The sequence below is a fragment of the Ceratosolen solmsi genome, unplaced genomic scaffold (assembly GCF_000503995.2).
Source record: "Ceratosolen solmsi marchali unplaced genomic scaffold, CerSol_1.0 scaffold6, whole genome shotgun sequence".
Lineage (NCBI taxonomy): Eukaryota > Metazoa > Arthropoda > Insecta > Hymenoptera > Agaonidae > Ceratosolen > Ceratosolen solmsi.
The window spans coordinates 467416-482492 of NW_011948414.1; the positions used below are offsets into that span (position 1 = coordinate 467416).

The 15077-nt window shown below is 26.4% G+C and overlaps 1 protein-coding gene across 1 annotated transcript; it reads left to right on the forward strand.

Moving 5' to 3' along the window:
* Nucleotides 1-3971: 3971 nt before the first annotated feature.
* On the forward strand, nt 3972-7401 carry LOC105367767 (transmembrane protein adipocyte-associated 1 homolog). The gene is made up of 6 exons (XM_011506546.1): nt 3972-4128; nt 4236-4531; nt 4986-5182; nt 5256-5316; nt 5502-5688; nt 6595-7401. The coding sequence occupies exons 1-6, from the start codon at nt 3980-3982 to the stop codon at nt 7370-7372; spliced, it is 1668 nt and encodes a 555-aa protein (XP_011504848.1). The 5' UTR covers nt 3972-3979; the 3' UTR covers nt 7373-7401.
* The last annotated feature ends 7676 nt before the right edge of the window (nt 7402-15077 follow it).

Here is a 15077-nt window from a genome sequence, read left to right on the forward strand (position 1 = left end):
GTTGTCTAGCTATTTAACAGTTTAATCTTGTTTATATTTAATGCACATACGATGAGAGTATCTATTTTCAATAATATTGATGTCAGTTCTAATTTATACATGTAATTTCATTCTATTTCTAAGATCAGACGAAACTACAATGTATAATGATACGTTATTATCACAATTATTTGTACTGATATTCGAAACTATTGAAACATGCCTAAAAAACTTAAAAATACAACATAAAGATAACTTAATGATAAATTTGACATTAATGCAAGTATATATATTCGATCTCTTTTTAATCTCTCTATGTTTATAATTGGAGTTATACTAAATTCAAATAAATTTTCGCAATACTTTAAAAATATCCGTAAAAAATAATAATCCAACATTTTGTCAATTACAGCATTGTTAGCAATACATCATAGCCGTTATTATCTTTTTATATTAATAATGTATAATTAAACGATAAATCAATGTCATAAGATAATCAAACAACTTTAATTTAATAACAATACGATTAATTTTTCATAAAATATATATATCTTAGCGTGACAACATTTTTTTTTTCAGAAAGTTTAAATTATCGATCATTTAATCAATAAGTGTAAAAAAATATCAGCACAATTATAAGACTTTTAATTTTTCATCTAAAAACATTTTTAATAATACACTTCTCTGTTTATCTTAGTTATCGAATGAAAATGTATTTTATCTGTTTCATGTTTCTTCTATCCAAATATAATTTCGAGCTTGACAAATGGCAAAAGCAATATGCCTGAAAAAGTATTAACTTAAATGCCAAATTAAGATTTCACAAGAAAGAAACGCTGTAAGGCGTACAGAAAAAGGACTGCATTATAGAGATGGTGATTAAGTCTGTTAAATCATGAGAGAAATACGCGTGTGCGTTTCATTACACTAATTAGAAAAGACAAAAGGTGAAACAACGGTTTTAAGTCTCTCGCGAGTATTCTTAAAAAAAAAAAAAAACAAAAAAAAAACAAAAAAAAAAAAAAAACAATAATGTACTTGTTGTAGTAGTACAAGAGATTTGGAGCATACCTTACTCAAGGTCAAGCGTCAAGTCTCTCGTATTGAATGAGTAAAGATAAATAAAAAGAATCAGATATTTTTTATAAATGGCAAGAAATTTTAGCAGATATTTAGAAATAGAAAGCAACGTGTAACTGATCCAATTATGATTATTAATTAATTACATTGAATCAAGGAAAATCTATTATTTTATGGGAATGTACGTTAAGAATAAGTTTTTAACGAATATTTTAATGATTAATTTATGAAAATCGAACGATTTGTCTGGATCTTCTATCAACATTTTGTCCGAATAATAATTACTGCATGCACAAAAATTAAAAAAAAGAACAAAAAAAAGGAAAAAAAAATTAAAGCTAAGGAAATTTGCGCTACTCACCGTTGCAATTGCGAACAGGAAGTTGGTTAAATCACTCGATAAGAAAAGATAATTTTATAAATAAGACAAAAAAGAAAAGAAAAAAAAAAAAATAAATAAATACCAAATCAAATAACAAAATAACGTACTAAAGTAACTAGAGGAATCTTTCACGAATAAAAACACTCATCGCGCTATCATAGTTCGTTACAAATGATCTATATATTTCTTGTTTGAAAAAGTTTAGATCTAGCATTAAACATTAAAATGAAATTGATTGTATACGCATGTGCACAAACATTACTAGGCGGAACATTCAATTGTACGAATTACGTGGAAAATAGATGTTTCTAATATTAAAAGGAAATTAATTTTTCATTAGCATTTTACACAAATATATAATGTGATTTTATATTCGACTTGGAAAGTAAATGAAGAAAGGATTTCAAGTAAAGATCAACTAGAGTTTAGTGAGGATTATTGTATGATTAAAATAAGACATTAAATTGACAATTATAATTAATGTCTTTATTCTATCTTTGAAAATTTATAATAAAATTATACAATAAATACATTATCGGTGCAGATCAATTTCATAAACGTGATTGGAAAAATATCACATTAATGAAAAATATTATATAAATAGATGGATTTATAAATTACATTATCAAAATTACCATTACAATATATCTTCATTAGTGAGAATTTAATAGTTTTCAGCTACTTTATATTATGAAAAATCAAAGTAATAAAGACATATTAGTTACATAAAGAAATATTAGTATTTATATAAAAAGGAAGTTTTTGTAGCTTATTGATAATCCGTGGGTTCAACGCTTTTGTATTTTTAATGTATGTGCAGAGGAAAGGGCTGAGCAAAGGAAAGGTGAATTAACGTAAAAAAAAGAAAAACAGTTCCATTATTTAATATATCGCAGAATGATTTATGACAGATGGAATTTAAATAACCTTTAATTGACTTTAAAACCTACTTATATCGACATTTCTTTTATAAAATTCTATTTTTATACAATATATTAACAGCTAATTGATTAATAAGAAAAGTGAAAATATAGCGAAAACAAGCGGGACACGTACGTCGCTTTAGACTCAATGTCCTCGGTATATACAATGCTTGCACAAATTTTTTATCGATTCGGCGCAATGAAGTTTTGTATTATTTTCGCATGATAACCGCGCATTTTAAAATAAACAATAAAAGCGACCGCTTGCAATGCTTTAGGAAAAAAGTTCAAATTTCTATTATTATAAGTGTACATTGTTTCGCGTGAAAAAAAAAGAAAAAGTCCTTTAATGCGAATAATCTTCTAAAATATCATTCGAGATCCCGAATTATTAGCATTTGAGTAGTAGTTCACTACCGAATGGGCTGAAGCAGTTCGCTTGTAAAAAGTCACCAGATCTAGTTATTTAACTGGTAAGTAACTTGAAATGATAAGTCCGAACTCCGATGATATAACATGTCTAATAAACTTGCGAAAAGTTGCGTTGGTTCTGAACATTGGAATCCACTAGCTCTGATTTCGCTGTTCTCGTCTCTTAAGAATTTTTGCCTCAAACTCGGATTAACTCGGAGAAATGGTATGCATCCAGATATTCGCGTGCTGATATTCATCTTCACCGTGAAGTATACGGTCTGGAGTGTTTATTTATGGCGTAAGCTAGATAATATCAAACACAAAGGCGATGGTCAACGTTGAGAATTGAGCTGCGTTCACAAGCTGAAGGCAAGAAATCGAGTAGGTAAGTGGCAAAGTTTTGGTCGTAGAAGAGACTCATTGATCTTCCTATTAAAATATCTCACGTCTATTCATCTTTCTTTGTCAGGCTTAACGTATTGTTTGTCGACACACGTTACCCAGACTATTCCCTCTTCGTTTCCATCGCAATTGGAAAATTAATAGTTATCCTTATTCCGTAATTGCAAATTTAATTTTCCATTATTGTTATTACAGTGAGAAGAAGTTTAGGTTATGATATTGGTTTTTCTTGTTATTTACATCTTTATTTATTTATTATATTCATCGGTTTATCGCTAGTTACGGATAGGATAAAGAGCTTTTTATTGAATAGTGTGGTTATTCATTTGAATCTTAGCCTTCATTTTAGCCAAATGCATTTTATAGATGTAATGAAGCGAATGTTTCGAAAAATAAAGAAAACAATACATCGTGGCTTGTTAATTATATACAATTAATTATGATTTTCTAATTAATATCATTGTATTTAAATATTCATTTTTTTCTTTTACCTAAATTAAAGTAAAATAAATAGACTAAAATTAATAATGAACTACAAAAAAATTATAAAAGATTTGTTAAATTTTTCTAATCTTTTTCTTATTGTGTTTTTTATACAGAAGTGTGAAGAATAATCTCCGCCCTCCCGCCCTCCCCTTAATGTATTCCTTATGCATTACATTACATTTATGTATTTTACAATAATTTTACATTTGCATATGTATTTGTTTAAAATAATGATATTTTATTCTTTTCACAAAAGTCAAGGTCAAGGATATGAGGTGAAAGGGCTGAGACGTTGTACTGAAAAATATTTAAGATGTACGGCGATGGAGAGCTAGAAGTCTCGGAAGGATGGAGACAGATCAGAGACTTGAGTACAACAACAGATCCAAATATAAGTTCCACTGTTCACGAGGAGGAGCACTTTTGTAAATTAATATTGTACAAGGATATAAGAGATTCAAGGTCACTCATATTTTCATAGTTTATAATAATATTTTATCTCCTATTATCGATATGTTTCTATTAGAGATATAAAAGACAATTTACCATGACATTCTCTTTTATTACAGAGTAAGAATATGGGATGTGATTATTTTAATACCGAATCTTCTATTTCTTCTTTTTATTGCTGTAAGATTTAATCGAGCTAGGCTAAAACTCAGAGCGACAAGTAGTCCTATATATTTAGCATTTTATGGCCTTGTTATTTGTAGTGTTGTGATATCAGTTATTCGATGTGTAGTGTCAATGACAATTAATGCGGCTACGAGTGTCGGTGGTAAGGCGGATAAGGTGTTATGGGTCACGGTTAGATTTTTCTTACTGTCCACAGAAATGAGCGTTGTCATTTTTGGCCTTGCTTTTGGTAAGAATTTTTATTACTAATTTAAATATGAGATAAGATCCTTGGAGAAACATCCTACGAGCGACATAAATTCTAAATTTATTCTCAATTTCAAACTGATTTATTATAATAAATATTTATTCCGTTAGATTTTTTACGTACTGTCGTTGATATTGCTTACTTATTCATACATTCGCTTAGTCATTTAATTATAAAGAATAAAGGAACCGTATTAGCGTCAAAGACCTTAAATCATTAAATTCTTTAGCAATCAATCAATTTCATACTTTGTGTATTTTATTCGAAGAAATAGCTAATTCATTTCATGCGTTATTTAATTGTAAATCGACGATATAGTGTATTATATAATTATATAATTTATTTTCTCTTATTCTTTAAATTTCTTTCAAAAGCCATCCTTTTTAATAAAAAAAAATGAGCATTTGCAAATTTATAATTTACCGATGAATCTCAGGTCATCTGGACAGCCGTTCGAGCATACGTAGAGTTCTTCTAGCAACATCTTTTATAGCGCTGGTTTTTACAATAACTCAAGGTACTCTTGAATTAGTATTACCCGATGATACGTTCCATATACCGAGCAGAGATTTCTACGTGTTTGGTCATGGTGGAATGATGTTCTGGTTTTGTAGCAGCATAGTTTTTACAATGGTAATGATATATTTCATTAATTTTGTAGACATTTTTTAAAGTGCTTAAAATAACGGTTCTTGTAAATTTTTAGATTTATGTATTTATACTGATTCTGCCATGCACAAGATTACGAGAAAGACTCCCTCTCCCTAGTAAGTAGACTTAAACTTTATAATACTTTAAGATTTTTTAAACTTATCAATTGTTTCCTTAATTTAACGATGCATTTAATAATGATGTTTAATCATTTTTATCAGTAAAAATCATCTTTGTGTAGTCTTTTAAAAGCATTGATGTCCGATAGTTAATTTGGCTTTGATGATTAATTGTGTTTTAGCTCGAAAAGGTTTTTATGTATATACCAGCCTTCTGGCAACATTGGATTTAGTTCAATCAATAGGGGCTGGTTTATTAAACTATACTCAAATTCCTGCAGGACTATGTGTTGTCGATCTAACAGCTGCAATGTACTTGACATTATTTACGCCTTTAGTATATCACACATTCCTTACAGAATTCTTAGGGTATGTGAAAGTATTTTAATATGGATTTCTTTTTATTTTATGCAATGATTATTTACATGCAATATAACATTGTATATGGAAAATTGATTAAAATCATTAAGAATAATCTCTATGCTAATTTATTTGAAATGATAATTTTATGATAAATTTAAATAATCTGAGCTTCTAAATTATCGTTAAGAATAATTAAGAATTGTCATTACCGACTCACATATTTAAATGTAACTAATTTTTCTCATAAATTCTTCCTAAAATTGTAATATCTGTTTATTCAATTTTTCTGGATAAATCGTTTATTGTTAAATTATTAAATTAATTATTCGATATTATTAGAGATGGATGGAACGGTGTCATAATAATACAAAAAGTTAAAAATATTTTTCCAAATAAGTGTCAGTGAACAATCGTCTTAGTCAATCAATATAAGTAACGATTTATTTAATTATCAATTGATGTAAGATTGGATCATATGAAATTGTACATAACAAACGAGAATGTATTAAATATAAAATATTACGTGATTGAAAAATAAAGGATATTAAGCTCTATTAAGGATAAACAAAAAGATAATCCGAGACAATTTAGTAATATGGAAAGTGAGCTAGTAGCGAATAAAGTATTTATAAGAATTCATATAATTGAGCAATTCTCATGACTTATTTCATATATATTGTAGTGACTGTTTCATTCTACAATTATTTAAAATAATTCGAAAAAATTCATAACAATAACGTCAATAATGATTATTATAATAATATTATGATAACGATGGTGGTAGTGGTGGTCATAGAAATGAGAATATCGATAATGTTAATAATTCTAACTATAACAATATAATAGCAATATCAATAGTAGTATTAATAATAATAGCAACAACGATAATAATAATAAAATGTGCTTTTCTAGAGTATCGCAGCCATCGATAATGTTCTCCTACAAGGCCCAGGTAGACGATGCGATGGATGAGGACACGGTTTCCCTACCCCACCAGCAGAGCTTCTCCTCCTTGAAGACGGACAGCGATTACATATACCAGGTCCATACCCCGTGTTTTCACGCTCCGCTCTTTCATTTCCAGTGTCTAATGAAGCCGAACCCCAAAAGCGCCGCGGCGAGATTAGCCGGAAGCTCGTCGCACGCGACTCTCCTCTATCCAGAATACTGCGCCCAAAGGCGAATTCATCCCACATCACGACTGGGTATCCAAACGAGTGCCCCGGACTTGAGAATGCTAAGCTTGACGCCAGATGCGAAACGTGGATTCAAGGAGGACACCGCTAGCGTTTCGAATTTGCTACTATCGCCAAGCACAGCCAGCAAATTCATTTTCAAGCCCGGGAGCAACAGTAGCAAAGCCAATCTCTTCTCCGCCAGCGGCAACAAAAGTAACCAAAGTCTGCCGATAGCGGGGACGAGTGGCGGCAGTCTAGCGACGCTTAAGCAAGATAGCGGCTCCACGAAGCTGGAGAGTAATTTGCAGAATTTTTTGGAGCGTAGCGAAACTCGCGTTGAGAAAAGCGAGAGAAATAAATATTCAGCCGCTACCGGGCTAAGCGAATATTTGAGTCAGATGCGCAATAGCGGTAGCGACGATAATGATGACAATGATGATGTGGAAGTGACGATGCTCCCGCCGAAATCTAAGAATTCGTCATCACCATCCTCTCGCAGTGAAGCGCTGTGAATTAATTCCTAATTCTACTTTCTTTTTCTTTTTTCTTCGTAACAAATTAACACAGTGGATCTGATAGTGATTGTCATTATTATTGGTGTTGTTGTTGTCGTTGTTGTTATTATTATCATTATTATTATCATTATCATTATCATTATCATTATCATTATCATTATCATTATCATTATCATTATCATTATCATTATCATTATCATTATCATTATCATTATCATTATCATTATCATTATCATTATCATTATCATTATCATTATCATTATCATTATCATTATCATTATCATTATTATCATTATCATTATTATTATTATTTTTTTTTTTTTTAATTTTCATTTATAATTTTTAAGATTCTAGTCTGCCGTACGTGGGTAAAGATTGTAAGTAAAATTACATTGTCCGTGACGTCTTTTCATGCAACATCTGTTATTATAGATATACTAATGCGTAAATATTTAAAATAATTTTAAACAAACAAAACTTGATTGGGATAGATGGTTGCCTAATATCTTAACAATTTTTATTGTAAATTGAGAATAGTCGACCATTTTTATATTATGTACAAAATACTGAGTATTCGATTATTTGTTAAAGAAAAGTTGAGCACGCGTTATTTATTTATTAAACTAAACAATTTTTTGTCTTCGTTATTCGTATTACTAGAAAATTGAAAGGCAATTATTGGTAATTTAAAAGTTTTATACTCCCATGATATGATTATTTTATGACAAGAACCTAGTAGGAATAACATTATATTTAGTAAAAGTACAAATTCTCATAATATTAAGTTTTTATACATTAGAATCGATTATTAATTGCTGTGTTTATTTTATATTTAGCGTTAAACGAGAATCAAAAGATTTGAACGAACCAAATTTTAAGGATAGAATATTTTCATACATTTATTAAGCGAATCTTTTGGATTTTCATCTTTTTTTATTTCTGCGCACACATTACATAAGTATAAAAGTCAATTGTAATTCTTTATTTTTAATTAAAAATTTTCAATCGCTTTTATAATAAATATTACAATGCATAATAAAAGTGGAGAATCTTCAATAATTCAATATTTAGTTTAAAATGCATTCTATGAATATTTATTAATATTTCATATAATATTATTATAAAATTTAATATAAAAATGAAATTAAGGAAAAACAATAATAAATGCATCAATATTTTATGGAATATAAATTAAAAAGTTTTTTTGTTTTATTTTTTTTTAATTATTTTTATTTTTTATTTTTTTATTTTTACGTAATTACGACACTTTACTATACAATAACCAAGGTTTTTATATAAATTTATAAAATGTGTGCACGTATATGTATATGTAATATATATATATATATATATATATATATATATAATTAAGCTAGTGAATATAAGGAAATGCTTTAAATTTTCGCATGTATTTATCAGGGATTCAATATAGAAAGTTATATAACGTATGAATAATAAAAATATAGTGTTTATAGTATTAATATATCGTAAGGAAATACTTCCACAACTAGAAAATTCCTAAAGTAATATATATTTGTTTAAATATTTCCGAAAACAGATATATATATATATATATATATATATATATATATATATATATATATATATATATATAATAATATATTAAATAACATATGTAGTACTATGTGAACTTATTAAAAAAGTAATGCCAATGATTGTTTCAAATATTACAATTGAAAAAGTAATCAAAAATCGATTGTCACATATATATTGTGTAAGTAAACAAGTCGAGAACAATCTGAAAAGAAAATTTATCTCAAGATTGGATAAACATTTTTCATTATGATACAAAATTGTGGCGAACAATAAGTTATTTGCAATAATAAAAAAGTGTACAGAACATTAATTCATGATTGTAATAGCGTTCGTTCGTTTTTGAAGTTACGTAATTTTTTTAATTAATTTTTATTTTTTTTTAATATTTTTTTTATCGAAGGTATGATATAATCCATACCTCAATTTCAGTTATTTGTATATAATTAGGTTGATGTCCATTTTCTCGATTAAACGTTTATTCTAGTAGTCAATGCAATTTGTTTCATTTATTTAAAGCTCGACCTCGAAAACTCGAAAATCTTGATCACTTATCAAAAATTAAAATTTTATTCTTTTTATAAATCTTTTGTTTGCTAAATATTTGAAATTCTTCCAGCTGTTTGAATGACTAAATATGAAAATCTTTATAATTTATAAAAGAATCTTTTAATCGCAAGCACTTATCCGTATGAGAAATAAAAAAAGAGAGAAAAAAGTGAAAGTGCTGTTAATGGCGAATCTATATATATTTGAAAAAAGAAAGGAAAGTAATTACATACATATATATATATATATATATATATATATATTTGTTATCAAGTATTATTTAATATTTAAGGATGACGTTAATCTGGCTTAATACGAACGTTAAAATTCATTTAAATTCGACGTTAGAGACATCATTATTTGAATGAAATATTAACGTAGACAATCTTTTGCAGAAAATGCCTCGATCTCTGCTGCTAGCTTCCTCAAGCGCTTGAATAGATCAGAATTGCAATAGGCAATAACATTAATAATTACACATTATCACATTGCCAATTTAATACTGTAACAATGTTAAAATATCGCTACATCGATGTCCTATAAAATAAACGATATATGCAGCAACACATCTGGAACAAGTGTAGACATAATGTAGAGTGTATTTTGACATGTTAGAGTATTATCCGAAAAACTATGTACGAATGCAGAGACATGCATCGAGCGATAAATCTACGCAAAAAAAAGAAAGTGTTCCCTCTTTTCTGCTTGCAGAACCACAGCGTTTACGACTCGACGCAGTTCGATATCAACTCGACACCGGTGAATCCGTTATATGCTGCGTCTCTCCAGAGTCCCGACAGCATTACCGGTTATAGCATTGATATCTGCAGATCTGAAGATCTGCATCAACAGCAGAAGGAGGTGAACGGCTATCAGCAATAAAAGGAGCCGCATTTCCATAGCTTTGGTGAAATTTAGGCATTTTTAATTGATGAAAAACGCTTGAGAAAGGCCAATTGATATTCATTTGTCTATTTAGACCTACTGTGACAGTCATTTGAATGGCATTTTGAATTTATCAACAAAAATGATAATTGGCCCCTATTCGCTATTAGGCACGCGGATATGTCATTTTAAGATATAATTGTCACTCGGTTGTCATAATCACCGGTTAATAATGCTCCAATGGCAAAAACCATTTCAATTTATATAAAATCGAATGTTCACGCATTTATAGTAACGATTTTCTTAATAATTTACCGAAGCTTCGATGAAGCAAAAATAAAAGTAATTGAAATTCGTAGATATTTATGATCTATCAAATACATTTGTATAATGATTTTATACAATTGAATGAATACAAATGAAAATCTACCGTGGGAGAGTGTAAATGAAAAATTTTATATAAATTTAAGCAACTTTAAATTACACATACGATTGCTTAATATTCGATCTAAAATCACTTAACGATAATAAACGAATTTTAAGATAATATTTAAACATTTTTATAAATTAGTTTATCGGACGTATTTATCTTAAAACTTATAATAATAGAAATATTTATTATTAAGTGCCGGACAACATTAACTGCAAATGAATATTTTCATAGCTAAAAGTACATGTAATTTATTTTATTAGAGATGGGACCTTTGTAAATTAAGACGAGATTCATTTAATGTAATGAAATCACATAATTGTATAATATTTTGCATTATTTGGTAAATATGTCATAATTAACTTATAATCCATGTCGATAATATTTATTTGAAATTATTTACTATTCCATAACAATTTTGTTTCGTTTATTTAAATCTATTTAAAAATCATTATTTAATAAAGTCTCTAACGATTCTAGTCGTCGGAGTAACAAGTTTTTCAATATTTAGAGGCAAATTTAGTCGATTTATATATACATACATACGCGTGTCTAAGGTTATATGTGTATTTATATATATAAACACATATATTTCTTATTTTATAATTTGGAATGAAATTTTTATCTTTTAGTATAAAAATTCACTTTGTGTTCATATTTAAGTATTGGATATAAAATTTATGAAGCAGCTATATACATAGACATGAATAACTTAAGTTGAATATTCTTCGTAACATATTTTATATTTTGACGAATATTACGGTAAATTTTACGATAGTTTTATCAAGGCTGCCAAGATATACTGCAAATAAATTGCGAGGTTTTAATAAAAGTACTTTATAGAATAGTAATTAGAATATTAATATTTATGTGTCTGCAATCTGTTCAAATATAAAAATTTGCTCTGAATTATATAAAGTTGAAAAATTGAAAAATGTGTTTATTAATTGCTTATGGAGAAGTCATAAATAAAAATTCAATTTATTTTATTTATTTATTTAGATTACGTAATATACTAGTTATTGCGTAAATGTAAACACGTGTTTACATACTGATGTATGCATTTTGAAAATGAACAACAGTTTCAGCAAGTTTTAATTGGTAACAAAAAGCTTTTCTTTGATTAAATTATGATATATACATGCGTATTTAGATTTGTCAATGCACGTGTGTACGCATATGTAGATATATGCATGTATTCACGTACGTATACATATAAGTTTGTCTGTATGTATATTTAATGAAATATTTATATATAAAGAAAACAATAAACAATTACATGCAAACAATATTTTAAACCTTATGTAAAGATGTTTAAGAAACTTTTTATAAATTTTAGACGTTCAAATTTCATTGAAAGAATATATTGCTTTTTAAATAAAATAATAGCACAGTCTAAACAATTCTCGTATATCTATGTAATTGTTTGTATTTTTTTTTTTATTATTGTAAATACATTTTGTAATAATGGACATTGGTGAAAATTATATTAATAATCAGCAAATTTTTATTATTTTTTAATTAATATCGTTCGGAGCATTTAATTGTTACAATGTAAAGACACTCGCTTTAATTGTAGCTGCGTAATTTAATTTATGTAACAATATGTTGGATTTAATAACATATTTCGTTTGTGCAGCTTAAAAACTTAAAAATTTTTATAACGAATAATTGGAAGAAAGTATTACTGAGTATTTATAATCAAGTCACGATTTTCATTATAGTTTATTGTTTACTGCACTGAGAAAATAATTGTATTAGAAATTTAGTGCAATATTAGAGAATAATACCAAATTTTTAATATAATAAGATTTTATACGGCTATTAATTAATTATTTAAATTTTATACGTTTTGTTGTGTACTTACCATCGAGACAATGCTTATAAATACAATATTTGGAAGAAAAAAAAATATACAAATTTGTTATAATTCCATTTCTTTTATAAATAAATATATAAATTTAATCTAATATATTTTTTATATTGATTAACTGTAAACAATTTTTTCTCAGTGCACATTTCATTTTTCAGATTTGACTCCGTCCCAGAAAGTCTCTATTTGTCCTCTACGAACTTTAATCTTCAATATAAATTAAAAGTTCTTAGTTTTTATGACAGAATCTGAAATTGACTATGAGCCACTTTTAATAATAGGTACTTAACAATAGCTCAATTATTTTAAATGATTTTTGCAGTTAACAGTATAAATAACGATTGTAAATTTTTTTTTTTATAAACCTCTTTCTATTGGATATGAACAAATATATTTTTAAAACATTCTTCTTCTAACGATAATGCGACATAATTTTATAGTAAATTAAAAATTATATTTAAAATCTATTATATATATATATATATATATATATGTATGTATGTAATGGATTTTGTGTGTGTGTGTGTGTGTGCGCGCGCGCGCGCGCGTGTGTGTGTGTATGCGTGTGTATTGCAACTAATGTAAATGATTCATAAACTCAAATTTTAAGACTATGCTCTTTTGTAATTGTGATTTTAAATTAAGTTTTAGTATATTGAATCGATAATATATCATTGCGCTTGAAACGAATATAAATAAGCTTTTGCTTTCTTATATTATTATTCTTATATTGCTTTCTTAAATTATTTTATTATTTTCATTTAAGTTTTAAGCTTTAAAAAAAAAAGTATTTAATTGATATTGATTGAAGATGTTAAATGTAAAATACAAATTTTTTATTTGAATATAGTTTAAATAATGAATATAATTTACTAAACAATATCATTTAATCTCATAATGAGTTCATTATGAATTTAAAAGTATCATTTATGTTTATATGGTAAACTAAATAGTAGTAATCGTACTTATTAAAATTTGTATATGATTTTGTAAACGTAATGTGACAAATGAGGAGGAATTGTCAATTGTGTAGGAATCTTCGTAGCTTATTTACGCAGTAAATAATAACGAATTTTCTTAAAAATTTCAATTATCTTTAATGTCAATAATTATGAATAAAGCCAGTAAAACCAAATAAATAATTGATGAAGAAATAAAAATATTTGACAATTTCTTTCGTTTTTTTTTTTTTTTTTTTTTTTTTTTTTTTTTTTTTTTTTTTTAATATTATATATAAAAATAGAATAATTATTCATAAGCGATTAATTACTGTAATATTTGATAATATGTTCGTACCTCATGCAAAACGAATCGTATGTTAGATTCGCTCTTATAAAACATTAAGGATAATTTGTAAATTAAGATGCTTAATCAATATTTATAATTGCCCTCCAAATAAAATAATCGAATTCGTCCATATTTTGAACAGTTTATTTAAAAGAAAACCACACGTATAATTTTCTATTTTTGTAGAATATTTGTCATTGAAAAAATAAAATTTGTGAAAAATAACATTGCTATAAATCCCTTTTTTAAAGTTTTTTTTTTAACATCGCTGTTTACAAACATATATGCGTGTGCGTGCGTGTGTGTTAAGTTGAGTGCTTTCGTGCACAGTGCGTATGGAAAAACATTTTAAGTATTTTGAAATTAGAAAATACAGAAATTTGTGGTGTTATTTAAAATTAAATATTCGAAAGACAATTTGTGTGGGTAAGTATCTTATGACTCAAGCCATTGAAAATTATAATTCATAAAAATCAGCTCATCTAAGAAAAAAAATCATGGTTTTTATGTATAACAATAGTAAACAGATAATAATATTTATTAATAATAATATAAATGAAACATAATATAATATAAATTAATATCAATAAAATATTGATAAATTTTTTACCTAAATATTTGAATGATTATAAAATAATTTAAAATTAATTCAAGCATTAAAAAAAATGACCATGGTTTTTTATTATAATTTATATTGTATATGAATTATATTTTCTAAATCATGATATTTTCTTATTTATATATCATTTATATATGTTTTATTATTATTTGCATTGATGTATTTTTTCTTACAAGTACCAATTATTTTTCAAATTTACTGTACTAGTATTTTTAAATGTTCATATTACTCATAAATTTCATGTTAATTAAATATTATATTACAATTTTGTTTTCAATTTTTTTTTTTTATACACATATGGTTCTATTTAGATTTATAATTCATAATCAATTTGTAATACATTTATTTATGTAATATATATTATTATGTTTTCTATATTTTTCCATATGATTGGTTTAAATTATTTTGCATTGGAATTAATTATTATGATTAAATACATTTTATGCCATTTTAATCAAGTGGTAATCAAGTTTTTTTTTTATATAAACACTTAATTATTAACTAG

Excerpts from the sequence above, each read along its gene's own strand:
- LOC105367767 (XM_011506546.1), top strand. The coding sequence starts at position 3,980 with ATGTACGGCGATGGAGAGCTAGAAGTCTCGGAAGGATGGAGACAGATC. Across the intron at positions 4,129-4,235 it reads AAGGATATAAGAGATTCAAG|AGTAAGAATATGGGATGTGA; the intron begins GTCACTCATATT and ends CTTTTATTACAG. Across the intron at positions 4,532-4,985 it reads CATTTTTGGCCTTGCTTTTG|GTCATCTGGACAGCCGTTCG; the intron begins GTAAGAATTTTT and ends GATGAATCTCAG.